Raw genomic sequence first — 27981 nt, 5'->3', positions numbered from 1 at the left:
AAGGACACTCAAGACGGAAGAGGTCAGCCTGGAGGAGCCCCAGAGATGTCACTCATCCTCACACTGTGTGTGGGGGGCTCCAGGGAAGCCCTGCCCACCTTGACTATGCTCCTTCTGTGTTCTAAACCCTCCCATGGCTCCCTATTACCTTCAGGATGAAGTCCAGGTTCATTAATATGGCACTCGAGACCCTCCCTCATCTTACACTGGTCTCCCCCTCTAACCTCCCCACTCCCCCAAAACCCCAGTCATCCTAAACTAATTGAAGCCCCCTGTAGCAGACACTGTTGATGCCTCCCTGTCCAGCCACCCTTGAGCAGCTGGTGCACCCATCCCCCAGCATCCGGGGGTGTTGCCTGCTCACAGCTCACAGCTTCCCCTTCCCCAGAGGACTGCTTTCCAGTCCAACAGCTGCACAAACCCTCTGACCCAGCCCACAGCCAAGAACTGGTAGTCACAGAAGTACAAAAAGCCAGCCCTCGCCCCAAGATCAGATCAATTCGGTGGTGTTGTTCAGGCTACAGGGCTCCCCAGGGGATTAGGCTGAGGCTAGATTCCAACTGAGACCAACTCCTTGCTCAGCTCCTCCCTCTGTCCTACCTGCTCCCCTCACTCCTCCTCTGCTAAATGTCCTCCCTCAATAAACCCAGTGCACAAGAATCCTCATGGCAGGGTCCAAGTTCCCAGACCCCAACCAATGGCCAATTATGTTAACATTTTTCTGCACAGGTGATATTCAAAGTATAGGATTCCTGGTCTGGGCAGGGCACTGACCATACAGAATGGACACTGGCTATGAGCCTCAGACAAGATCCTAGGGGCCACCCCTGGTGCCAGCCACTAACTCATTAGTAGCTGGATTGTGGGATATCTTATGATAAAGACTAGATATGCAGCTGGACTGAAGTCGTGATTTACCAACTAGAATGGAAATATATCCATACACTTTTTTAAGTTTAAGATGTACAACGGGTTGGTTTGATACATTTATATATTGTAACATGATTACCACTGCAGCATCAGTTAACATCTCCATCATGTCACATGATTATCAATCCCTTTTTGTGGTGACAACATTTAAAATCTAGTCTCTTTGCGACATTCAAGTAAACAATACGGTAATGTTGACTATAATCACTATGCTGTGCTTGAGATCCCAAGAACTTATTCATCTTATAACTGCAAGTTTGTACCCTTTGGACAACATCTCCCCATTGCACCAACTCCCCAGCACCTGGAAACCACCACTCTACTCTCTGTTTCTACAAGTTCAGCTTTTCTTAGATTCCAACTATAAGTGAGGTCATACAGTAATTGTCTTTGTCTGACTTATCTCACTTAGCATAATGCCCTCAAGGTCCATCCATGTTGTCACAAATGGCAGGATTTCCTTCTTTCTCATGGCTGAATAATATTCCATCATATATATGTCACATCTTCCTTATCCATTCTTCTGTTGACAGACAGGTTGTCCCCACATCTTGGCTATTGTGAATAATGATGCAATAAACATGGGGGTGCAGATATCTTTTCAATATCCTGTTCTCATTTCCTTTGCATATGTACCCAGAAGTTGGATTACTGGATCATATGGTATTTATCCAAGAGAAATAAAAACATACCTCCACAGAATGACTCACACACAAATGTTCACAGCAGCTTTATTCACAATTACTGAACACTGGAAAGAACCCAAACGTCCATTGACAGGTGATATATCTACACTATGAAGCGCTGACTTGCTCAATGATGTGGATGAATCTCTAAGACATTATGCTGAGGAAAAGAAATCTGACATAAAAGACACAAAAGAGTAAATGCTGGAATATTTCTGTACTAGTCAGGTTTCTCCAGAGAAACAAAACCAATAGAAGAGAGAGAGAGAGATCTTAAGGAATTGGCTCATGCAGTTGTGGGGGTTGGCAAGTCCAAAATCTGTAGGACAAGCCGGCAGGCTGGAGACTCAGGTGAGAGTTGATGCTCTAGTCTTGAGTCTGAAGGCCGGACACTCAGGCAGAATTTCTATATTTCTACATTACTGTCTGGAAGCAGAATTCCTTCCACTCTGGGAAACCTCAATCTTTGCTCTTAAGTCCTTCAACTGACTGGATGAGGCCCACCCACATTATGGAGGGCCATCTGGTTTTCTCAAAATCTACTGATTTAAGTGTTAATCACATCTGAAAGATACCTTCACTGCAACACCTAGACTGGTGTTTGACCAAACAACTAGTCCCCACAGTCTAGCCAAACTGACACATAAAGTTAGCCATCACACAGTCCAATAATAGGAAATTTTAGAGGTTGCAAACCATATATAGGGGAGAGAGGAGGAACAAATCAATGGCGGTCTAGGGTGAAGCAGAGGGAGGGATGTATCAGAAAAAGCCTCGAGGAAAGTGAGGGGGATGATGGAAATGTTCTTTATCTTGATTGTGACAGAGGTTGTCAAAACACAGCAAATTTTACATTGTGAAAGGAAGCCGTGTGTTGTATGTGAATCATCCCTCCAAAAGTTGATAAGATTGGCTCCAAAATAAAGAGTGCCCACCATTCTGCCAAGTTATTTTATTGCCCATTCTATATAAAGGGACAAAATTATTTTATGCTATACAAAGGGACCAAAAGACATGAGTTTTGAGTTTCTCCAGAGAAGCGCGGTCTCTTAAATTTGTTTTCATATGGGGCTTGATCTCATTTCACAAAGATAAATACATTTGACCTTAGAAAGCTAAGATACAACCTCTAGCTATACTTCCTTAAAAATTAAGATAAAACAATAAAAATGTGTACAGTTTCTATTTCCTAATTGCACACTGACTGATAAGAAATATTTCTTGGAAACCCCTTCCTTAGCAATAATTAGAGCTCGGCCACACTCTTTTCAATCTACATTGTGTGCTGTTCTGTGAATGTGTCACAATTTGCTTTCCCACCCCCTTGGAGCAGATTCCTGGTGTTTGCAAGCCCTGCTGGACACACACGCTCCCTCTGCAGATTACTGCAGAAACTCAGTTCCACGAATGCTCTTACTTATCATTCTATCTCAAAGGCAGAAGGAACAGCTAGAAGAACTGTCACCCTAGACCTTCAGACACTCCCAGAAGTAGAACCAGAGGAAGATGTGAAAGTGCAGAAGCTTGGAGAGGAAAATAATACATCATCACATTTGCTCCCCAAGCACAGGGTCCACGGGCCAGAATTTCAGGGAAGTGGATCTGCAAGAATCTAGAGAAGAAAAAACATGAGCCTCCAGGCCTAAGCCTCTGAGAAGGAAGAGGTTCTAGAAGGAGAGGGACGTCTGAAGGGTACAGCCCAAATCAGGGACAATAAATTCTGTGAGCTTAGAGGACTGGCTTTTCTGGCAGATAGCATGAGTTTCACAGGATTAGTTTGCTAGGGCTGCTGTAACAAAATATGACAGTCTACGTGGTTTAAACAACAGACATTTATCGTCTCACCGTGCTGGAGTCTGGAATTCTGAGATAAGGTGTCAGTGGGGTTGGTTTCTCCTGAGGCCTCTCTTCTTGGCTTACAGACGGTCACCTTCTCCCTGTGTCCTCATATGGTCTCCCTTCTGTGCATGTCTGTGTCCTAATCTCCTCTTCTTATGAGGACACCACTCATATTGGATTAGGACCCACCCTAATGACCTCATTTTACCTTAATCACCACTTTGAATGCCTTGTCTCCAAATAGTCACATTCTAAGGTCCCGGGGGGTTAGGGCGGCAACATACCAATTTGGGGAGACACAATTCAGCCGTAACATCCGCATTCCAGATCCAGCCATGTAATATGTGACCTTAACAATTGACAGTCTCTTTGACCCTCAGTTTTCTCATCTACTAAAAAATATTTGTCTACTTCACACAGTTATCTTGAGGACTAAATGAAACAATGCATGGAAAGCATTTGGCAGAGTAGGATGTACACAGTAAATATCTATCAGCTACTATCACTATTACTATACACTGCATACAAATATGTACATATATTATTTTTACAGGATATTACAATGAGGCTCTCTCTTAATTTGTCTGCAGCCCGCAAATGTGGGAGAACATAATAAGAGGAAACAAGAGAGCATTAATATTTCATCCAAGCAGAGCTTGCAAAGGAGGTGACTAATAATGAACCTTCTGATTCCTTCACCAAAGGTTCAGCAACTGTTTCTGTAAAGGGCCAGGTAGTAAATATTTTCAACTTTGCAAGCCATAGGGTCACTGTTGCAACTCCAGTGTTATAATGTGAAAGCAGCCATAGATGTTGTGAATGGATGTGGCTGGGTGCCAATAAAACTTTATCTGTGGACAACAAAATTTGAATTTCATATACTTCTCATGTGTCATGGAATATTATTTTTCTTTTGACTTTCTTTCACCATTTAAAAATGTAAAAACCATTCACAGAAGCACTATTCCCAATAGCCAAAAGGTAAACAGAGCCTAGATGTCTATCAATGGATGAATGAATAATCAAAATGTGACATAGCTATATATTGGAATATTATGCAGCCATGGAAAGGAGTGAAGCAATCCACAAACAAAATAGAGGAAGATTGGCAACAGATGTTAGCTCAGGGTGAATCTTCCTCAGAAAATGAAAGTATATATATATATATATTTGTTAAATGCCCAATAATCTAAAACATTCTAGTTATTAGAAAATTAGTTAAAAGTCACAGCTGTTACCAACAGGTATCTGATTATCTCCAGACTTCATGCTCCTTATGCAGGGAGAATTGTAGTCCTGGATTTAGGAAGAGCCCTCAGGAGAGAGAGGCGTTCTGTTGTTTTGACTGCACTCCCTGCCCAGAGAATGAGATTTCCAATGAGACAGGTGAGTATATGCCTTACAGAGACTTTCTCTACCTCTCTGTTATGTCCGTTCTTCATCCGAGGAAATATTCTGGATGAGAACTGCAGAGTTGAAATGCTTCCTTAGTCAATTTAGTAATTGAATATTATAACAGGCCACTCTCCTTCTTGAATTAAGTTCATGTATCCTAAATAAAAATCAAATCAGCATTCCAAATCCAGCTATATTTTATAAGAAGACCATATCATGACTAAGCTTGGGTCATGCCATGTAATTCAGTACTCTAGTCCCTGAAAAGGGAGAAATAATAACCTCAATAACTGCAGAAAAGGACATTTAATTAAATTCAACACCATTCGTGTATTAAAAAATAAACAGCAACAACAAAAACAACTCTTACAAAATCAGGAATAGAAGGGAACTCTGTCAATCTCATAAAGAGTATTTACAGAGTCAAACTTTATGGTGCAGTGTTGAAATCAAGGATAAGAGAAGAACGTTCATTATCATTGCTTCTACGAAACACACACTGGAGGCCCTGCTTGATGCAATATTGGCAGGAAATGATACAAAAGGAATGATTTATTGGAAAGGATGAAATAAAACTGACATTATCTTCAGCCGCTCCTCGGCTCAGCGGTTCGGGTTCGTCTCTCTCCGATTTCACGGCCACAGTTCGGCTCTTTCCGTCTCTCCCCGCCAGGTCCCGGGCTCCGCCCACAGCCTGGTCCCGCCCACAGCCCCGCCTCTTTAACTGGTTTCCACCCAGAGCCCCGCCCCTAGGCCTGGTCCCTGTCCTGGTGCTGACCCACCCCGCGGCCCGGCCTCACATTAACTCTAGAAACTAGACACCTCCCCCGAGGCTGGGGTGCGCGGCCCCGCCCTGCCCCGCCCCTCACGCCGCCTCAACCCAGAGCCCCCAAACGTCCGTCCTCCCCGAACTTCCCTCCTCCCAGACGCCCGCCCGAGACCGGAAGCGGAAGCGCGGGCGGCGCCGTGGATGGAGCGGGAGGTCTGCGCGGTGAGTCCAGTCTTCTCGGCGCGGACGGGATTCCCGTGGACGTTCAGTCGAAGGGGCGAGGCGCGGTGAGCGGCGGGCGGTCCCGGCTCCGGTCGCGGTCGAGGGAGGGGCCTGGGCCGCAGGCAGCCCCATCACGGCCTGGCGTCCCTCCGTCCCCCCCGGAGCCCCGTTTCCCCCGGGCTGTTCGCTCAGGGCGCCCGAGGCTGCTGTTCCCCCCGGCTCCGGGCGCCGCCGGCCCCTCCTCAGAGTCCCGGTCACCGTCCTCCGTGTGATTTTGTCCCCAGGGGGCTTATCCGCGTCTGGAGGCGGTGTTTGGGTTGTTACTAATGGGGGCGCTCCTGGCATCTAGAGGGGGAGGCAGGGATGCTGCTCAGCGTCTTCCAGGGCCCAGGACGGCCCGACAGAGAATCATCCGGCCCCAAATGTCAGTGGTGCCGAGGTTGGGAGACCTGCTCCAGGGCCTGAAAATCTCCCGGGCCCTGAATGAAGTGTGGAAATTGTTGACAAGTCAGCGAGCCACTTACAGGGGCCATAAATGACAAGCTTGTTTAAAGGGTCCAGAGTCAGCAAAAAGTCTTTGTCCAGCCAAGTGAGTTGAGCGACACAAGTGCACACAGGACGAAGCAGCTTCCTCCCATCTTGGGGAGCAGGTGGCTGGACAGGAATCAGGAAAATCCAGTCTCAGCCAACAGTTACAGTTAAATCAGTAAATTCAAAAAAGAAAAGTGAATGGGGTGGCCTTTCCATCCAACACCCTAGAAAAGGCCTCAAAAGCTTGTTTGCGCTTTTGTTTCCCCCCTCAGACATGAAAAGCATCTGTGGAGCTCAAGTTTGAGGTGAAAGCAGGCTCAGGGTCCACCTGTCCTCGCTGATCCATGGATTTCTGTGTGACCAGGTGAGTACCCTGTGGACCTGGTACCAGCAGGTTCCGGCAGCCTCCGCTGTGCAGAAGACCTGCTAGTGGGCTTTCCTGGGCTCAGGTTGTCACCACATGGACACTGAGAGTGAGGGTATCTTGAGAAAAATTATTGATGTTTGATGGATTATATTCAAGGGAAAGACGGTAAGCTGTGTGTGGTTCTGTGTGGTAAATATTTCAGTAAGTACTGTTATATGCAAATAAGAACACATAAAACAAATGTAAATAACTGCAAATGTGTATTATAGTAGAAAATATAGATTTACTTGCATTGCATAATACTCAAAAGTCAGGATTTATATATAATATAAATACAGAAATGTTTTGCGTGTGTATGTAGTATTAGAACACATCCCATTAAATATTAGCAGGGATACTAGGCAACATTCCTTAGACCCATTCAACTTGACTTCTAAAGTCCTATAAATCCTCCACAAAAATTTGAAATATAGGAGCATTCAGGGAAAAAGATGATTGGAACTTCTTTGTATTAATAACAAATTTAACATTGAATTTGCCAGTAGCCAGATTTATTTTGAGCATTTTTTTCTTTATGACATTTCCAATCATTTCGAGGAGTACTAAGCAACACTGTAGATTACAGTGCAGGGCACTAGTCTCTAAAAAGACTGTCCTCACCACCTTGCCTTCTAAAGGGAATTAACTTTGTTTCTTGAAATTTTTCTGAAATAACGGTCTGGTGATTCACGTTGCAGAGAATCTTGTTAAGTAATTTTGTATTTAGTTGTTGGCCTCTACTAATTGTGTGTATATGTGTGTGTGCCTTTTTCATTCTAGCTTTCCTGTGAGGTTCTTGAGGGGAATGTGTGCTTGTCATGCAATAGATAGTCTTTGAGTTTATGATTTATGGTGACCCTCCATCCTTGTTTACTCAGGACAGAGGGGTTTTCCAGGACACAGGACGTTTAGTGTTCAAAGCAGGGCAGTCCTAGACAAACCGGGATGGTTGCTCATCTGATGAGCCAGGCCCTGGGCCACATGCATGGGGACCTGGAGAACCAGAGAGACCTTGTCCCACCTCCGTGGAATTTATCTTGTATTTGGGAATTTGGATTTTAGACAGTTAATGATGAGAATGATGTGGGAGTTTGGCACAAGGGGACTCAAGGTGAGGGGGCAGGGAAGCCGTCTTGAGAAGGACTGATATTTAGCTTGAGAGCTAGAGTTGGGACTGGATTTAGCTAGTTGGAGGGTTAGACTGGAGTGAGGGTGTGGGAGTGTGTTCAAGAGAGCGTTTCAGACAGAGGGACCCGCATGAGGACACCCCTGAAGCAGAGAGCCTGGTGTGTCCATGAACTGAGAAGAGGGATGGCTGAGCCGAGTCAACACAGGGGGAGGGGTGTGAGCCGTCGAAGGGGGACAGGCAGGACTAGATCAGGGGTGACTTGGGACTCTGTTCTAAGACCGGTGGGAAGACTCTGGAGAGATGCGAGTAGAAGGATGATGTGATTAGCGTTTGGTCTAAGCACGTGGGTTAAAATGGACTTCATGGTTAAGAATGAAGACTTAATAGGCAAGATGGGAGGTGCTGGGAATAAGTTTAGGAATAAGATGATTGTTCCCTAGGCCTGGGTGATGGCTGTGGAGTAAGAAAGAAATAGAAAGAAAAGACCTTGGAGTGTAAAACCGAGAGAACGTAACGATACTTTCTTGCCTGCATGTGTCAGATGGCACAGGGCAGTGACTGTTGTCCTCGCTGCTGTCCGTGCAGACCTGCAGGCACCCCCTCACCCAGGTCTGTGTGTTCACCCCTCTTTGTCACTCACAGGCCCCCCTCCACATCCTAAAGGAAGTCAGGCCTTACTTGTGAGCGGGTTGTCTCACATGGGAGACACCGAGGAGAGCCTCTCCAGACATCAGAGCAGCCCCTTCAGCCTCTCCCTCAGCCTCCTCCCTTCCCCTCTCTCGCTTTCCACACCCAGAAGGACCCCTGCTCAGTATTCCATGTCCCCAGGTTCTCCCTCCCCCAGGCTTGAGAAGGGTGGGGCAGCCACTGGGGTGGACATCATCTGCACCTTCCACTCTGACCCCCGCAGGTCCAGGGCTGGACAGAGAGTGACTCTACTGTGAGCTGAGCCATGAGACCCAGGGCGTCTCCCACCTGGGCTCCCTCACCCTGGACGGGGACAGCCTCTATGTCAGTGGTGAGGGGCTGTGCTACAGCCACACTCTCTCTCCCAGTCAGAGTTCTGTGTTGCCTGCGTTGCTCTAAAGTGAGCTATGATCCATCTCTCTATGCTCCTGGTCTGGGATCAGTCTCCTCATCACTGTGTGATCACTGGGTCCAGCCACCTTCCATCTCGTTGCCTCCCCCCTGAACACCCCTCCCCTCTTCCCCTCTGCTTTCCCCGCTGCTTTCCCCACAAAGCTCCCTACATCCCCCCTCTCCCTTAATCCTTTATGTTCACCCCAGCTCTCGCTCAGCTCCTCTCGCCTTCTCTCCACAGATTACACCTATGGAGCCGCAGCCCCGACTACCACCAGTGAGTATTCCTGGCCCTGATCTCCTGGGTCCCGTCCGCATTTGGGGTTGGGGAGCACTTGTTCTCCTTCACCCGCTGTCCTTGGTGAGAGAAGGACCTGGAAGGGCCCTAACTCATCCCTTCTCTCTCTCCCGTGTTCTGGTGGAGAGTCCCAGCCCAGGGTGAGAAAGCCTTAGTGACAGACGTGTTCTCCACCACATTCTGACCCCACGTGGTTTTCACTTTAATTCTCCTGAAGCCCCGCCCTTGGTCCTCCTTTTCCAGGTGTCCCATCCGTCTGTCCAGTTTTCTGCCCGTCCATGTGTCTCTCCTCTGTGTTCAGTCTCTCTTGTTCACCTATCTCTCTCTCTTGGGCTCCTCTCATCCACAGGCTTGCTCATCCCTCTACTCACACAGTCACCCCTCCCCTCACTCTCATGTATGCTTCACCTGTGAATGGTGGTCCTGGGACAGCCACTGCTGGAGCCCGGGTCAGCCTGGGGGCTCCTCCCACTCTGTCCCTCCCTGAGACAGCCCTCGCCACAGCTCCCGAGCCAGCCACCACGTCCCTGCATACTTCATCATCACCTGTGCCACCAGAAGCCACCACAGGTATCTGGGGGCCCCTTTTCCTTCCCAAGAGAAGCTCTCCGGCCCCACTCCTCCACCAGCCGGTTGTGATCCAGGAGCTGCGAAGCCAGGGTGTGAAATTCTGGTTTTAGGGCAATCATGCTGATCACAAAGATTATACCGACGGTTCAGTCTCAGGCCAGCCCTCAGAGAGCCCCTAGTCTTGTGAAATTAACACACCATTATAGTACAATGTGGGAGGTTTCGGGGAGAGGCGCCTGGCATCATTTGGAGGGGAAGAGCTTGCTAGAGAAAGTTTCACCAGAATGGAGTCTTTGAGAATAAGTAGTAGGGACCCTGGCAACTAGAGGATGAAGGGTTTTCCTGGCCCAGAAGATTCCATGATCAAAGGCTCCGGCCTGAAACAACATGCCCTATGGGGAGAATTGAAACGAATTTGGGTTGCGTGAAGCATAAAGTTTAACCCGCAGTAGATGGATAAAATGAGACTGAAAGGTCAGCAGGAGCCAGATTGAGTAGAGCCTTGAGTGCCAGGTCAAGAAGGTTGAACTAAACACTGAAGGCCATAGGGAGCCATGGGTGGTACTAGAGCAGTGGTGGCCCTAGTGAGGTATTCATTTCAGAAAGATTCTTCTAGTGGTGCATGTAGAACATCCTTTAGACAGAGCATCCAGTGAGCCTGCTGGGGTGTTGGTCCGGGTGAAGGAAGTTAAGACCTGAGCTGGGACAGGGATGGAGAGGGAGTGTATGTGAGGACCAGTGCGCAACTGGAATTGGTGTTACTGGGAGGGAGGAGGAGCTGAGCAGATGTGCTGGTTCTGACTTGGGTGACCACACGGGTGGGTGGTGGTGCCACTGGGAGAGAAGACGACAGATGATAATGAGTGCAGGACTCTGGTGTGGTCTCAGGCCAGCTCTCAGTGATGGCCATCGCTCTCCCTCTCGTCTTGCAGCTTTGGGGCACAACCTGAAGACCCTCACAGTCACCTTCCCCATCTCCACCCTCTGGTATTCATCAGACAGGAGCAACGGCTCAGCCACGTTCAACTCCACTGAGAGGGTCCTGCAGAGCCTGGGGAGACCCTGGTCCCAGCAGCTCCTGTTGGGTTAAATCCCACCCAGCCCCTCCCCCAATCCCTGTCCCTCCTGCTCATCCTCCTCCTCCTTCCTCCCCAGGTGGATCCTTGTTCAAGAAGAGCAGCCTGGGCCTCTTCTCCTTGAGTTGCAGACTCACCTGAGGGAGAGACCCTCCCCTGAGTATTTGCCCCTAATGACCACTTTTGTCACCACCCCTCTCTCAGTCTCCCCACTGACCTCCCATTTCCTCCTTCCTGTTCTGGCCCCAACCCCAGAGGTTTCAGGACCTCTCTCTAGAGTCCCCACATCCCTCTCTCCCCAGGCCTGAAAAGGATGGGGAAGCCAGCAGTGTGGACGCTGTCTGCACCTACCATCCTGACCCCGTGGGCCACCATGCCCCTGTGCTGGGAGCGGAGAGTCTCCACCTGTCTGCTCTTCCTCTTGGTGGCTCCAGGCTCTGCAGCCCAGAGTTTATCCATCCAGAGAGAGCACCAGCTACATTTCCACATCATCAGCTGGGACCTCAGCAACCCGGAGCCCACATCTCGGAGTACACCGCCCTGTTGAGGGACACCCAGGACCAGGTGGGTTCTCCCCTGTCCCGTCTCTCCTTGCCCTGAGGGCACCGTCATTCCTCCGTCTGACTTACATCTATTACGTGATTGTTTCAACCCTTCACTTTCCCTGCGTGCCTGGGTTCTCTCAGTGTCCAGAGGTGATGTCCTAGCTGCCTTCCCCATTTCTCACATGGGTAAACTGAAGCTCAGAAAGGGCCTTATTCTGCCTAAGGTCACACAGTGAGTTAGAGGCAGAGCCAGGATTTGAAGTAAGGTCTCCCTTGCCCCAAGGTCTGTGATCTTTCACTGGCTCCAGTGGCCCCCTGCGTCTCCAGGAGTCCTCCATCTCACCCACTCTCCCTCGCATTTGTTCTAGGTCACCAAGCTCTATAGAGGCAGCCAGCTGTGAGACATATTCCACTCCTGCCTGGTCACCGACTTGATGTAGGTTGAGGAGATTGGAAGCATTGGCTGAGCTGGTGGCTGATGGCTCTGAGCTCCCTTGACACATCCTTGATCTGGAAGTCACTGACATGGTGCCCATTCTCCCCCACATCCCTGTCAGCTAATTCTACCATCTCCTTCCGTAGGTTTTCGGGGGTTGAGAAAAGCATTAACATTTGGGGCCACCCACCTCCAGCATCCTCCTCCTCCTCCTCTTCTGGAAACATTCAACAAATATTAGCGGTCTAACTGTGCTCTCCAATTTTGGAGCCACTAACCAGATCGGGCAATTTAAATTTTTAATACACCTATTGGGATACGATTCACATATTGTGTGTGTGGGGGGGTGTATTTTTTAGGTTTTTCTATATACAATATCTTCTCATCTGCAAAACAGAGTTTTATGTCTTCCCTTCCAATCTGGGTTTCTTTTATTCCTTTTTCTTGCCTAATTGCCCTCATTAGAACCTCTGGTACCTGTGATTAACATGCAAGTTAAGGGAAGACATCAGTGTCTTGTCCCTGGTCTTAGGGGGAAATTTTCAGTCTTTCACCATTGAATATGGTGTTAGCCGTGGGTTTTTTCATCGATGCTGTTTATAGGTTGAGAAAGTTTTTTTCTATTCCTAATTTGTTCAGTGTTTTCTTTTTTAGACATGAAGAGCGTTGTATTTTGTGAAATTCTTTTCTGTATATGTGGACGAGATTGCGTGGTATTGGCCCTTATTCTATTAATATGGTGTATTACATAATCAAGTTTTCAGATATTAAGCCAACCCTTCAACTAGAGGTGAGAGATTAAGACGTTCTCAAGTCTGTCCTGGGCGTGCCACATCCCTGAGGCCTTGTGGCCTTCTAGATGCCCGCAAATACCCTGGAGCTTTTCAAAGCCCCCTGTGGACATCTCATTCCCCCAATTTTTCTTCTAAGTGTTTGGCTCACCTCTTGCCTGCCTCAGCTGGTATCACTCCCTCAGGCAACTACAGTAGAAAACAATTAGCCCTGATTGTTTTTAGCAAGTGCCCTGGGGACAGACTTTCCTCCCTGGGCAAGCTCTGAGTCTAGTAACGACAAGCCCTGAACATGGGGCGTTTTCGGGGAGCTGCCAGGCAGGTCAGCTAGTTGCAGTTGGGTGGGGAGGGGTCTTTTCAGAGCTCCACACCCACTATGGCTGCTGTGCTGCGGGTTGTCTCAGCCACCATGGTTCTGAGACTGACGGTTTTCACAGTTGTGGAGGATGTTGTGAGAGCAGGATGGGAATAGTGAAAGTTATAGTGCCACAAAGTTTGCTCTCTTTATCAAGATTCCACCATGTTTCTTCACTAAACCCTCCTCAGATTCTTGCAAGCCTTTGATTAATTTCTAGACTTCTGAAAAGTTGATTTCAACCATTTTTCCAGTGTTCTCATTGTTTTTATGCATTTGCAGAAGTCCTTACTCCAAAGTTTCAAAAATGTTCTCCCTGTAGTTATTTATTTATAAATTAATTACTTGAAATGAAATTACATGAGAAATTCAGTTCCTCACTCACACACGCTAGCCACATTTTAAGTGCTTGATAACAACATGGGGCTAATAATGGGTGTATTTGGTAGTGCAGACAAATGTTTACATTATTGCAGAAAGTTCTCTTGGACAGGACCCAGAAGCAGGGAATCTAGATTCAGGGTAGAATTCCAGACACCCTTGTTCATCCATTGTGCCCTTCCAGGTCTGTCCCCCACGGTAACCACACTGGAGTGGACTCCCTGTGTACCTTGCCACCTTGGCACAGAGACTGGACAGAGTGGCCATCTAGGAGGAATTCCTGCAGCTGACCCAGAATGGTACCCAGCTGCAGAACTTGACCCTGGACAGGAAGAATATCCTGGGGAATCGTAAGGCTCCCTGGCCATTGGGAAAGGAAGTGAGGCCTTTCTGGGGACTCTGGAGCCCTGAGGCTGAGAGAGCATTGAACATTCTCAGGCTGGCAGGAGGTGGCATAGTCCCCCAGTCTTTACCCACCGTTGAGAGAGAGAAAAGGACACCAGTGTAATATAGGAGGCCGTCACCTTCTCCTAGACAGCTCTGTGACCTCAAGCTAGTCACCTCCCCTCTCTGGACGTTTGTTTCCTTATCTCTGCACTGAAAGCCACTGGGCCAGATGGTCAGTGAGGGCCTCCTGCTGTGTGTGAAGCAAACTTATAGGTTTGGGGGTGAATGTGGTTCCTGATCCACAGGCTGTAGTTTGCCAAGTCCCGCTCTAGATGAGCACCGATGCATTAGAACTTTCTGCAGTGGTGGAATGTTCTGTATCTGTGCTGTCTAGTGCATAGCCGCATGTGGCTGTTGAGTGCTCGAAGGATGCTATTGTGACTGGTTTTTATTGTTACTGATTTTTAATGTTATTGAGATACTAGAATTTTTATTTTATTTAACTAAAATTAATTTTAATTTAAAAAGAGACTTGTTGCTGCTCCATATCAGACAGCACACCTCTAAGTTGTTGTCTGGGTAGAGGTACAAGTAGGGGGACCTGCACCCCTCCCCCCATGCCCACTGGGTGCTGTGTGTCCTACCCTCCTGGAGTTTATGTTGTAGCTGGCAATAACAAGAATAGAGAATTGAAACTTATCAATTATTTCATGTGAATAAACTCATACTTGCAGGCGGAAATCAGAGAAGACTTCCTGCAGGATATTACATTGTAGGTTAATCCTAGAAAATGAATATTAAGCAAATAGATAAAGGAGAAGGGGATGATGTGTTTCTAGGCACGGAAGAACACTTTTGAGTGGGAATTTACAAATTTAGAGAGATCCCATAGGCTTGCCAATTGTGATGACCCATCCTCTCCCCGACCGTCATAAGAAAGTCCAGCCCAAATTCAGTCCTCTGTGCCCAGAGGTATGAATTTGGTTTAATTTATTACACTTTTGTTCTGTGATAATGGCCTTGGATTATGTAGCAAAGTATGCTCACTTTTTAGAGATGGAAACTAAAATGGGGAGAAACATCATGATGTCTACTTGACTTTAATATTTCATTGAAAACATGGGATGAATCAAGGGTGGCAAGTGTTAGTAATTTATACATTGATGAAATAGTGTTTTAATGGGATGGAATATACATTGTTAAATCTAGATGATGGATGTTTATGAGACTGTTCCCTTTATTTTTCTGTGAGTCTGAAAAGTTTTATTAAAAAGAGTGAAACACACTCACATGCATTCTCCATTTCATTCACTTCCAGAATATTCTCCCAACAGAGATGACACCTTGACTGAGAAGCATGGTAAACCTGCAGGAAGCCCCAGCCCAGGGTAGGGGGCGAGTATCTTGATGCTGTGCCTCATCGAAGAGAACCATGCGCACAGGGTCTTGGATGATGAGGAAAGTTGGACAACCCTTGTCAAGGATTGTTGAGGCACAGTGGGGGGACAGCAGGAGACCTGGGGGAATGACAGGAGGTGACTCAACCCAGGACTTGTCTCCTCAGAACACTCCTTCTGGGCCCTCATCCTTATCTGCTTGGCGGGACTCCGGGTGCTCATCACAGGCCTGATCTGCTGTCTCCTGGTAAGCCATGACATGTTGCTTGTCTTCTCACTATTGGGTTGTAAGAGCTCTTTATACATTATAAATACATGTGCTTTGCTAGGGATATGTTTTGCAAATGTTTTCTCCCAGTCTGTGCATGGCTTGCCTTCTCCTTCACAACATAAGTCATTGGGAAAGGTAAGTGACCGTCATCCTGAGATCCACCAGACCTGAGAATGGCTATAATTAAAAAGACTGACTATAGCAAGTGTTGTTGAAGATGTCAAGTCACTGAAACTCTCATCGAGTGCTGGTGAAAAATCACTTGGATGCGTCTTTAATAATTACGTACATCTACCCAGCCATTCCACTCCTAGGAATCCATCCAAGGGAAATAAACACATATGTCTATATACAGACTTGTACACACATGTTGATAACAATTTATTTATAGTAGACAAAAAGGGAAAACAACCCAAATGTCCATCTACTGGTGCACGGATGAACAAAGTATGGCATATCCCCACAGTGGAATACTATTCAACCATAAAAAAGGAATGAATTATTTTTTTTCTTTTTTAATTATATAATTGAAATTATAAAGAGTTATAACATTGTGAAATTTCGAGTGTTCATTATTATTTGTCAATTTCTGTATAGACTGCATCCTGCTCACCACCAGTAGTCTAACTTGTGTCCATCACCATGCATATGTGCCTCTTTAACTCTTTCACGCAAGCCCCAGCCCCCTTCCCCTCTGGTAACCAGTAATCTGTTCTCCGTATCCCTGTGTTTGTTTATCTTCTACATATGAGTGAAATCATGCATATTTGTCTTTGTCTGGCTTATTTCATTTAACATCATACCCTCAAGGTCCATCCAGGTTGTTGCAAACAGGACGATCTTGTCTTTTTTTTCTGGCTGAGTAGTATTCCATTGTATATAATATATACCACATCTTCTTTATCCATTCATCTGTAGCAGGGCACTTGGATTGCTTCCACGTGTTGGCTATTGTGAATAATGCTGCAATGAACGTAAGGGTGCATAAATCTCTTTGAATTGTTGATTTCAAGTTCTTTGGATAAATACCCAGTAGTGGGATAGCTGGAAGGTATGGTATTTCTATTTTTAATTTTTTGAGAAATCTCCATACTGTTGTCCCTGGTGGCTGCACCAGTTTGCATTCCCACCAGCAGTGTGTGAGGGTGCCCTTTTCTCCTTATCCTCTCCAACATTTGTTATTTTTTTTTGTGGGAATTACAGCTATTCTGACAGGTGTAAGGTGATCTCTCATTGTTGTTTTGATTAGCATTTCCCTAATAATTAGTGATGTTATACATCTTTTTGTGTGTCTGTTGGCCTTCTGTATATCTTCTTTGGAAAAATGTCTGTTCATATCCCTTGCCCATTTTTGGATTGGATTGTCTGTTTTTTGTTGTTGGGTTCTATGAGTTCTTTATATATTTTGGAGATTAACCCTTTGTCAGATATATGATTTGCAAATATTTTCTCCCAGTTGGTGGGTTGTCTTTTCGTTTTGTTCATCGTTTCCTTTGCCTTGCAGAAGCGTTTTAGTCTCATGTAGTCCCATTTGTATATTTTTTCTTTTCTTTCCCTTGCCTGAGTAGACATGGTATTGGAAAAGATGCTGCTAAGACCGATGTCAAAGACTGTACTGCGTATATTTTCTTCTAGGAGTTTTATGGTTTCAAGTGTTAGATTCAAGTATTTATCCATTTCAAGTTAATTTTTGTGTATGGTGGAAGATAATGATCTACTTTCATTCTTTTGCATGTGACTGTCCGGTTTTCCCAACAGCATTTATTGAAGAGACTTTCCTGTCTCCATTGTATGATCTTGGCTCCTTTGTCAGAGATTTACTGACCACAGATGTGTGATTTGCTTTCTGGGCTTTCAGTTCTGTTCCATTGATCTATGAGTCTGCTTGTGTGCCAGTACCATGCCATTTTGATTACTATAGCTATGTAATATATTTTCAAGTTAGGATTGTGATGCCTCCAGCTTTGTTCTTTCTTCTCAGGATTGCTTTGGCTGTTCGAGGTCTTTTGTTATTCCATATATATTTTAGGATTCTGTGTTCTATTTCTATGAAGAATGTCATTGGGATTCTGATTGGGATTGCATTGAATCTGTAGATTACTTTAGATAATATGGACATTTTAACTGTGTTTATTCTTCCAATCCATGTGCATGGAATATCTTCCCATTACTTCAGGTCATCATTGATTTCTTTCAATAATGTCTTCTAGTTTTCATTGTATAGGTCTTTAACCTCTTTGGTTAAATTTATCCCTAGATACTTTTTTCTTTTTGTTGCAATTGTAAATGAGACTGTATTCTTGAGTTCTCTTTCTGTTAGTTCGTTATTAGAGTATAGAAATGCAACTGATTTTTGTAGGTTGATTTTGTACACTGCAACTTTGCTGTAGTTGTTGATTAATTTCTAATAGTTTTCTGATGGATTCTTTAGGGTTTTCTGTATTTACAGTCATGTCACCAGCAAACAGCAAGAGTTTCATTTCTTCCTTTCCAATTTGGATTTCTTTTATTTCTTTTTCTAGCCTAATTGCTCTGGCCAAACCCTCCAGTACTATGTTGAATAGGAGTGTTGAGAGTGGGCACCCTTGTCTTATTCCTGTTCTCAGAGGAATGGCTTTAAGTTTTTCACCATTAAGTATGATGTTGGGTGTTGGTTTGTGATATATGGCCTTTATTGTGTTGAGGTACTTTCCTTCTATACCCATTTTATTGAGAGTTTTTATCATAAATGGATGTTGGATCATATCAAATGCTTTCTCTGCATCTATGGAGATGATCATGTGATTTTTATTCCTCATTTTGTTAATGTGGTGTATCACATTGATTGATTTGTGGATGTTGAACCATCCCTGCATCCCTGGTATAAATTCCACTTGATCATGTATATGATCCTTTTAATATATTGCTGTGTTTGATTTGCCAATATTTAGTTGAGGATTTTTGCATCTGTGTTCATCAGGGATATTGGCCTGTAATTTTCCTTCTTTGTGCTATCCTTGCCTGCTTTTGGTATTAGGGTGATGTTGGCCTCATAGAATGAATTGAGAAGTGTTCCATCTTCTTCCATTGTTTGGAATAGTTTGAGAAGGATAAGTGTTAAATCTTCTTTGAATATTTGGTAGAATTCTCCAGAGAAGCCATCTGGTCCTGGACTTTTATTTTTTGGGAGGTTTTGGTGATCATTTCAATCTCTTTACTTGTGATTTGTCTTTTCAGTTTCTCTATTTCTTCTTGATTCAGTTTTGGGAGGTTGTATGAATCTAAGAATTTATGCATTTCTTTTAGGTTATCCAATTTGGTGGCATATAGTTGTTCATTGTATTCTCTTATTCTCCTTTGTATTTCTGTGGTATCTGTTGTAATTTCTCCTCTTTCATTTCTAATTTTATTTCTTTGAGCCTTCTTTCTTCTTTTCTTAGTGAGTCTGGTCAAGGGTTTGTCAGTGTTGTTATTCTTCTCAAAGAACGAGCTCTTTGTTTCATTGATCCTTTCTACTGTATTTTAGTCTCTATTTCATTTATTTCTGCTCTAATTTCTGTTTTTTCCCCTCATTCTGCTGACTTTGGGTTTCGTTTGTTCTTAATTTTCTAGTTCTATTAGGTGTATTTTAAGGTTACTTATTTGGTATTTTTCTTGTTTGTTTAGGTGGGCTTGTATTGGTATGAATTTCCTTCTTAGAACTGCTTTTGCTGCATCCTGTAAGAATTGTTTTGTTGTCTTTTCCTTTTCATTTGTCTTCAGGTATTTTTTGATTTCTCCTTTGATTTCTGCATTGATCCAATGGTTCTTCAGTCACATGTTGTTAACACATATTTCTAGCTTTCCCATCTTTTTTCTCGTAATTGGTTTCTAGTTTCATAGCATCATGGTCAGAAAAGTAACATTATATGATTTCAATCTCAAATTTATTGAGGCTTGCCTTGTTTCCCAACATACGGTCTATCTTTGAGAATGTTCCATGTGCACTTAAGAAGAATGTGTATTCTGCTGTATTCGAATGGTATGCTCTATATATGTCACTTAAGTTCATCTGATCAAATGTTTCATTTAAATCCACTGTTTCCTTATTGACTTTCTCTGGATGATCTGTCCATTGATGTAAGTGGGGTGTTGAGGTCCTCTACTTTTATTGTGCACCATCTTATCTTTTGTTTCATCGTGTTTGTCGGGATGTCCTTCTTGGCCCCTCTCTCTCCCTGCCTCGCTAGCGAGTCTGTCTGCATCAGTGCTACCGCCAGTCTCTCTCTTGCCATCTTCACTTTCCCTTCCTGTTTCCTGATATCCTCCTCAGTCACCAGAAGTTGTTTGCAAAGGAGCTGTGGGATGTACCGACCAGCTCCTGGGATCATCTCTGCCGAATCTGAAGACCGGGCAGGGGTGGGCATGGGACTGGAGTTCAGACCACCTGCGAGCACACCTGGCAGGGATGCACCTGTGCAACTAGGTGCAAGGTTCAGCAAGGCTTAGGCAAGATCCAAAGGACTTAACAGTTCTCCTGCACTCTGCAGGCCTGGAGACCTTGCAGTCTCTTCTGCCAGCAGCCTCTTTGGGGCTGCTCCAAGATTTCCTCCCACTGATGGCACCTGACCTCATTGCCAGGATAGGATGTGATTCTAGTAACTGGCCTCTTGAATATGTAACTGGACATCCTCAAAGGGATGGAGATGCTCAAACCGGGCTTTGGTTTGGGTTGGTTTCCACAATCATGTTGCTTCCTCTGTGAAGACTTCACCATCATACTTCTTTTCCTCTTACTCTATCAAAATAAATCATGGAATTGGATCAAAGTGACAAATGAAGCCTGCCTTCTCAGGACAGTTCTCTCAGTGTCTTGTACTTCTACCCTCCTTCTCTCCCTCTGGGGATTAATCTGACCTGTGTCCTGGGACATCATCAAAGTGACTTGGGTCAAGAACAGAAAGCTCGAGGTCAAAACTCAGGACTACGGCAGGTCATTTCTCCTCCACCACCTTGTAGACATTCTCCTTTATGAGTATGACTTTACTCTCTTTTTGTCCTTGTCACTCTCAACGGCACAAGCCCTGGTGCTCCCTGTCAGGACACACGGTCCCCAGTCTTTTTCTAAATCCCAAATCCTACCATTCTTCTGTACTATATGACTATTCATTTGATTAACCCATTGACCACTTGGTGTTCATAGCTCCATTAGAGCTTAAATCAGTAGTGAAATTATCATCCACCCCTTTCCTAGTGACTCATTCTTGTATCCAAGATGTTTCCATCAACCCAAATGGTCATGTTCAAAAATAAATAATGAAGAATACATATTCACCCATCAAAAATTCCTGATTTCCAGTTTTTACTCAAATGCTCATACAATAGATACCTGTTGCTCAAGATAGAAGTGATGCCAGATCTCTGTATCCTTACTTTAATTTCTCTTCTCCTTTTTCTGTCATTCCTGCATTCCATGGTCTGCGATCTCAGTAATTTCCTTGGAATGATCCAAAATTCCTTACCACTCATCATCTCTGCCTTGTAAAACTTGAAACTCAGAAGATCCCAATTATCTGCAATACTTTAACTACTGCTGGCCTTCTGATAACTGCTAAGAAAAGCATACAATGTGATTATGTGGGTACCAGTGTAAATCCAAAATCATCTGCATCAACTGGAAAGCATCCATAATGACTAGAAGTTTCACCCTCTTTTTATGTGTTGGCATATTTACTCCTTGATTTTTGACAAAGCTCGTTTCAAATGTTCCCCACATTTCTTTTTCCTTCATACATATTCAAGATCCCTCAATTCGCCTGATATTTCACAGAGAAATTGCTCTCGCTACTCCTTCCCCTCAGTTGTGAAACTCTGAGCAAAGGTCACCTACATCATGTATCTCTGTGGCCTCACCTCCAACCCCCTCCTTAGACCACCCCACGCTCCATCTGCCCCCATCATTCTGTGGGTATTTCCCTTGTAAAGTCCCAATGACTCCTTTGTTACCAATCCCAACAGGAACTTTTCATTACTCATCCAACATGGTTTTCAAGTTATATAACTCTCAGGTATGTTTGGAGCAACTTAAACATGTGAATCTTATTTTACAACTGTGAACATTAAATCTCAACACAGAATGTATATCTGAAAAAATTCAACTGACAAATGGAGATTATGCTGTAAGTCTAAAGTACACATTGGCTTTATGAAACCCAGTAAAAAAATGTAAACTATCTCATTATTAATTTTATATAGACTGCACACATAATGGTAATATCTTGGTTGTAGTGGGTTAAAATATACTATTAAAATTAGTTTCACCTGTTTGTTTTCACTGTTTAAAATGTGTCTACTAAAAAAATTTTAAATTCCCTAATATAGAGTGCTTAATGCTACTATTGCACAGTGCCGGTGAAGCCATCAGTGAAAATAAAGCCCAGAGAAAGTGGGTAGGGAAATTTTTCCCCAAGAAAAGGAGTCTACACTGGCCAACACAGCAAGATGCAGCAAAAAGTCCTATACACACACACACACATACACACACACACACACAAAATGAAGCAAACATCCTCCTAGAGCCCCACCACTACTTCTCAAATGGCATGAGGTCACACTCCTGCTTAATCCTAAGTGGACTCAAGAAAGAAGGCAGAAGTCAAGACAATTTACCAGTTAAGAAGAGCTAAAACCAGAGACTAAAGATCCAGATATTTTGTGAATTTCCTATTGTGGCTTCTGTTATGAATTCAATATGTTATGGAGAATTTTCCAAGGAGGGTTGTTTTAAAACTCACTTTTTCTTTACTACGTAAAAATACACAGGATATGTAAAGAATAATTACTCTAGTCAATCAATGAAAAGGAGATGACAGAACACAAATACCCTTATTATAAGTCACTACTGGATTAGAGAGTCAGGGAACAGCTGACATTGGGTTAATTTGGCCTTAATTAGGCTGATTCTGATTTCATGACCATCATATTGATTGTATTATTCTAAGACCTACGAAACTTCCCAGCCCCCCTTACTATTTAACCACCAAGGCCCACCAACCAGACCAGTCCTTGCTGACACATCCCCTGCCTCCATCCCTTCTGACAACACCTGGAGGATTTTCCCCAAATCCCACTCTGTCCCTGCGCTCTTCTACCTGCCCCAGGCCAAGGAAACATTTTCTCCAAAGTTCAGGCTCTGTGTATGCCAGTTCTGGGGATGGCACTTCTTCCTCGAGTGAAGAAAAGTTTCGGACTGCAGACACTGTGAGCTGCAGCAATTGGGCAAAGACTGGGGTTTGCTGATAGAGAAAAGAGAACCTTTAGTGGGCACGGTTACCGGGGTCCAAGAAGCCCCAGTGATTCCTCCAAGGAACGTGATGCAGGACAGAGCAGGAATGTCTGCGTGTGGTTCGACTTGGGAATGCCTGTAGGGTGACATAGGTAACATTGGTAATGCATTCATCCATGTTGTTCCTTGATTTATTCATCGTATGCCATGGAGTGCTTTCTACATACATCCAGGCAATAGTCTCACCCCCTGGGGCTTACAGAGAGTGGCAGAAGAATTTCTAAATTTTATTTATAAGATATAGATACAGCACTTGTAATATGCTAGGTGTTCTAAGAATTTTTCAGACATTAACTCCTTTAATACTCTCCATAAACCTACAAAGTATGTATCTTATCATTATGCCAACTGACAGATGAAGAAACTGAGGCACCACTGAAGTAAGTAACTTGGCCAATACAAATATCTAGTAAGGGATTGAGCTGGAATTTGGACATAAAATGTTGACTCTGTAGTCTGTGCTCTTAACCATGATCTTTGCTCTCTGAAGACTTCACATCATGAGAAAATTTGATCAGTTATCCATTTTCTTGGTAGATTCCATAGCCATACTATTTTCTCTGTCTGAAAAATATAATCCCTGCATAGAAACTACTGCACATACACACCCAAATTACTTCTACCAATATCCTCTGTCCCTGAAAATTAATGCAGAGAACATTTCAGAATGTTTCTTGCCCAGGCTGGGAGGACTCTGAGGAAATCTCAGTGTTACTCTAAGAAGCCGAGGACAGGCTGGGAGTTGGTCTCAGGGGAAAGGTGTCCTCAGGAGTCACCATTGAATGACAGTGTTGATGGGAGGGGCTCAGCAGTGACTGAACTCAGGATCTGGGGGTGTTTCAACCTGGTGCTCATTTTCTGGCTCTGGGTTTATGGGCTGGTGCTGCAGTACAGGGAGAGGGGATGGTTCACTGTGTTCTTGGGGAAACCAGACCCATGAAAGAGAGGGAATGATGATTTCCTTAAACAGTGGACTTGTGGTGGGAAAAATTCAGCCAGGAGGAGACAGTTATGTGCCTGGTGTAACCAGAAGGAGTTGCATCTGCTTCAGCCAAAGCAGACAACCCTTCCTCATGGATTCACTTTATCTCAATGGGATCAAGAAGGAGGAAATGATGTAATGCTCTTCTGGATGTGAGATCTGTGATGGTAGAGACTGTGCTAGGAGGTTCTAAAGGCCCACTGAGGCGACATTTGCTGTGACCAGAATGCAAAGCATAAGCCACCCCTGCTCATGTTTGGGAACAGTTAGTGTGTCAGGAAGAAGGCTCTGTGGTGCAGACTCATGAGAAGAAGTGAGTTTGACCAGAGGAGGTCAGAAAGGCAGCCATTGTGGCTGGAGGGAGCCTGAGAAGAGAGAGGAGGGTGATCGGGCTGGATCCTGGGACATGGTAGACTGTGTTACTTTCTGTTCCTCTGTGACAACATTGCTCCAAAACCTGCCACCTATAAAGTACAAATATTTAACATCTCACAAATTCTCTGAGCCAAGCATCAGGCATCGCTTAGCTGGGTGCCTCTGCCTCAAGGTCTCTGTGAAGCAGGGGCTGTGGTCTCAACAGGGCTCAACTGGGGGAGGATTCCCACCCAAGATCACTCACATGGGTTTTGTCAGGATCCGTTTGGACTGAGAGCCTGAGTTCCTGTCTGTCTGTTGGCTGGGCACTCCGTCAGTTCTCTCCTATGGAGCCTCTACATAGTGCAACTGAAAACATCAGCACTTGCTCTCCCAGTTCCAGAGATATGACAGAGAGAGACAGAGAGAGATGGCAACAGAAGGAGAGAGAGAAGGAGGGAATCCACGAAAGCCAGTAAGTGGGAAGTGACAGACGTTTTGTGATTAAAACTTGGAAGTGACATCCCATCACCTTGGCTGTGTTCTGTTGTTCAGAAGCCAGGCACTAACCAGTCAGCAGTGACACAAGGATGTGCACTCCAGGAGGCAGGGAGCATTGGGAGCCATTTTGGAGGCTCCCACCACATAGGCCAACGTGAGGCAGTTGGGACTGATTCTGAGTAAAACAGGAGACCATGGAAGGGTTAATGCCAGTGGATCACAGTATCTGAATTTCCTCTAATTTCAACCCCTTCTGGGTGCAGACCTGAAAATGAGGCCCAGAGGGGCAGTGACTTTCCCAAGATCACACACCTGGAACTCAGAGAAGTTCTGACCGATATTCCATGTGATGTCCTACTCCTTCTTGTAATTCCTCCATCTCTAAGTGTGTGCATTAGACACATGTGACACCCGTCCACAGGTGTTGTACGTATTATCACATGAACACCTGACGAGGTCCCTAGGAAGCTGTTTTTAGCCCAATCCCCGTTGTGCAGCTTGGGAGACTGGGGAGATCTTGAGAGGCACAGCAGCTTTTCCAGGACACAGAACTGGTAGGGAAAAAGAGGTCTGACCTCAGCTCTGTCTCCTCAAAGCTGGGCCCCTGGTTCCATTCCCAAGGAGCTGTGGGGAGGGTGGTGATGGATATTTGTGTACAGTGATGGAGATGACATGGGCAAGGAGGGAGAGCAGCCAACAGCCTAGAGGGGGCTTTGGGTAGGTCCTATTGAAGGAAGGGGCCCAGGAAATAGAACCTTGGAGAAGTGACCTCACTTCCTTGGTGACAGCCCCCAACAGAACTTAGAACTCTGGTTACCAGGCACCCACATTGTAATCACAGCCTCCTGTCCAGTTCATTTGAGTGGAGACACTCGACACAGCAGGATGTTCTCATGTTGTACCGCGACTTTTCGAGGCTCTGGCCCCCGGAAAGCTGAGAATGAGAGCATGTTAAGTTGCTTTAGTCATTGGCTCAGCCCTCACCTCGATGCCTGTGGCCGTATGGCAGGAGGAACCATCAGGTAACAGCACAGCCCAGGGCAGGCCACTCTAGGTCAGGCCACAACTGTGATCACAAATGGACAGCCCCACACCCCTTGACCCTCATTGTGTGTGTGTATGGGAGATGGAGTTAGGGAAGGTGGGGATGAAGAGGACCCATCTTGGGCAGGAGCAGGAAGCTAGATGGTGGGAGTCTGATAGTGTGTCATGTTCATACTCAATATCTTGGCTGCAGGAGAGGAAGGTGAGTGCTGGGGACCAAGCTCCTCTATCCGCATGTGAATCCCAGGCCCTTGAGGTGTCACCGCATTCCTTCCCTGGTGGAGTCTATGCAGATGCTCCTCTGTGCCTGATCTATGGAGGGGTTTCCCCCTGTGGCAAAGTCCAGGCAGGCCCCTATACCTCCTGGCCTGAATGCTGGGCACTGTCACTGCAGAGCTGCACCCAGGAGATGGTCGAGGAGCTGGTGGATGGTTTCCAGTTTGCCATCTCCATGGAGAGGACACAGGTGCACCAGTCCATCAATGAAGAGGGCTGGTCTGAGGTGAGTGTGGGTGCAGAGGGATCTTCACACCCAGGACCCTGAGATGACCAAGGCAGTACTAGAATGCAGACTCAAATCTGAGACTCCCCTGGGACCCCCCGCCCCAGGGTTTTCTCACTAGAATGCCCCACAGTCCCACTGCCAAAGGAATCTGGACCTCCACTCCTCCGCACAAGCTACAGAGGAAGGTAGAAAGTCACCTCAGTCCGCCCGGTGGTTCACCGAGATGTTACTGACTGTATGTCCATCCTCCTCTCCCTCAGTGTGAGGATGAGTCCACTTTGAATTTAAATGAGGCCTGCAGGATGCGTGCCCTCCAGGCAGGCATGATGGAGAAGCTGACACAGTCCATGGCACTAGCCTTCGTGAGTAGAAACATCTCCAGCTTCACCACCTTCATGGTCAACTACTCGGCCTCAGACATATCCCACCGGGTCCTGGACCAGCTGTTTACTAGGTGAGTGGCCACTCCCTCCTCAGCATAGTGGTGACTCTGCCCACTGCCAGCTGTGTACCTTGGGCAAATCCCCACATCTCTCTGAGCCTCAGTTTGCTCTTCTGAAAAGTGGGGGGGGGGTGATGATAATTTTCATGGGGTTCTTGTAGGGACTAATGGGATAAGCCATGGCAGGTGCTTACCTGGTGCCTGGATCTACAGAGAGGGCTGTGGACGTGCTGTGGTTGTTCATGGTTATTGTTTCTCTGTTCGCCATGAAAAGTAGTCTGCCTCACCCACCTCCGGGATGTGGGCTTTCTGAGTTTGGAAAAGTCCATGGAAACCGCGCTGTCAAGGAGTTGAAGATTCCATGCAGCTGGTCCTGGTCCTTTTCCTTTGGGTAGCTAATTAAGGATCTCTGGGGCAGCAGAGAGGCCCTAGGCCCCCTCAAGTGTCTGGGATAGTCTTTCATGCAACCATGTAGATTAAGCACCTACTACATGCAGGACTTTTGGAGAAACTTAGTAAACTCAGTGAATGAAGGGGACACAAACAATGGGCCTCAATTGTCGTCTGAGAGTCAGACAGTCACATTCGACATCATTCGCAGATCCTGTCCTCCATCGTCCATACCAAGTGATGCCCTCATAGCCTCCTTTACAGCTGGAGACATCTTCCCCTATTCCAGCCAAGAGGGCAGAGCACAGGATCATCTAAAAATGTGAGTGGTCTTTGGGTCCAGAAGGAGGGCCTCCTGTCTCTACAGAACAAGCTGTGGGGGGAGTGATGGGGGCTGTGGCTGGGGTGGGCCTGTCAGAACCCTGCAGCTCACACATCTTTTGATTCCCATGGGAAGGCTGAGGTATGGTGGCTTCCACTCCAGGAGGACAGGAGTCAAAGAGCTATGGATGGGTCCCATTGACCCACTCCCACCACAGACCCATCAAATCTGCCTCCCGTTCTCTGCATCTACTTCTTCTGACCTCCACCTCCAGGCCCAAGACAGAAAGTGTGTGAGCAAGCTGCTCAGAAATCTGCCTCAGTGCTCAGTCCCGTTGCACAAGTGCATAGACGGCTGGGCTAGGCTGTGTGCCAGCCCTTCTGGAGAAGAGTGTCAACGGGAAGAGAGTCATGACATACTCTGTGTCCAACCTGCTGGATGAGCAGCGCTGCCACTGCCAGGACAGCCTCACAGGGGTCAGGGCGGCCATGCTGCTCGCCCCTGGATGGGAAGGGGCAGGCATAGGGCCCAGTCCCAAGCAAGGGTGCCTTGGGTGAGAAGTGTGGAGGGAAAGGCCAGGCCTGTGACTCTGTTGTCCAATTGCCTCCCCCAGGGCCTTCTCTTCTCTGGTGGGAACCTGCCAG

The 27981-nt window shown here is 45.9% G+C and overlaps 2 protein-coding genes and 1 pseudogene across 5 annotated transcripts in view; 2 read left to right on the top strand and 1 right to left on the bottom strand.

Moving 5' to 3' along the window:
• LOC131394240 (adhesion G protein-coupled receptor E1-like) overlaps positions 1-27981 on the bottom strand; it is a 737363-nt pseudogene that overhangs the window by 41551 nt on the left and 667831 nt on the right.
• Positions 1-27981, top strand: part of LOC131394485 (zinc finger protein 558) — a 141499-nt gene that overhangs the window by 76430 nt on the left and 37088 nt on the right. The window contains exon 1 of one of the 3 annotated variants that reach the window (XM_058525856.1): positions 6673-6736. The exons of the other annotated variants lie outside the window; for them this stretch is intronic. The gene's annotated coding sequence lies outside the window, so the exon portion shown is untranslated. Of the gene's footprint in view, positions 1-6672; positions 6737-27981 lie in introns of those variants that run through there. 3 annotated transcript variants of the gene reach the window in all.
• LOC131394486 (ral guanine nucleotide dissociation stimulator-like) lies at positions 24591-27934 on the top strand. Of its 2 annotated transcripts, XM_058525859.1 has the most exons (4): positions 24591-26180; positions 26444-26637; positions 27227-27337; positions 27473-27934. In XM_058525859.1, exons 1-4 carry the CDS (start codon positions 25713-25715, stop codon positions 27777-27779), a joined length of 1080 nt encoding a protein of 359 aa, XP_058381842.1. In that variant the 5' UTR covers positions 24591-25712; the 3' UTR covers positions 27780-27934. The 2 variants fall into 2 exon arrangements, with proteins under 2 accessions (XP_058381842.1, XP_058381843.1); XM_058525860.1 differs by lacking the exon at positions 27473-27934 and having other exon boundaries at positions 27227-27367.

Source organism: Diceros bicornis, chromosome 30, assembly GCF_020826845.1.
Source record: "Diceros bicornis minor isolate mBicDic1 chromosome 30, mDicBic1.mat.cur, whole genome shotgun sequence".
In the NCBI taxonomy this organism is placed as follows: Eukaryota; Metazoa; Chordata; class Mammalia; order Perissodactyla; family Rhinocerotidae; genus Diceros; species Diceros bicornis.
The sequence above is the reverse complement of the archived record's forward strand: the minus strand, read 5'-3'. Positions and strand labels throughout refer to the sequence as shown.

Coding starts and splice junctions, on each gene's coding strand:
- LOC131394486 (XM_058525859.1), top strand. CDS start 25,713: ATGGACAGCCCCACACCCCTTGACCCTCATTGTGTGTGTGTATGGGAG. Junction 26,181..26,443: donor ATGAAGAGGGCTGGTCTGAG/GTGAGTGTGGGT, acceptor CCTCTCCCTCAG/TGTGAGGATGAGTCCACTTT. Junction 26,638..27,226: donor CTGGACCAGCTGTTTACTAG/GTGAGTGGCCAC, acceptor CATCATTCGCAG/ATCCTGTCCTCCATCGTCCA.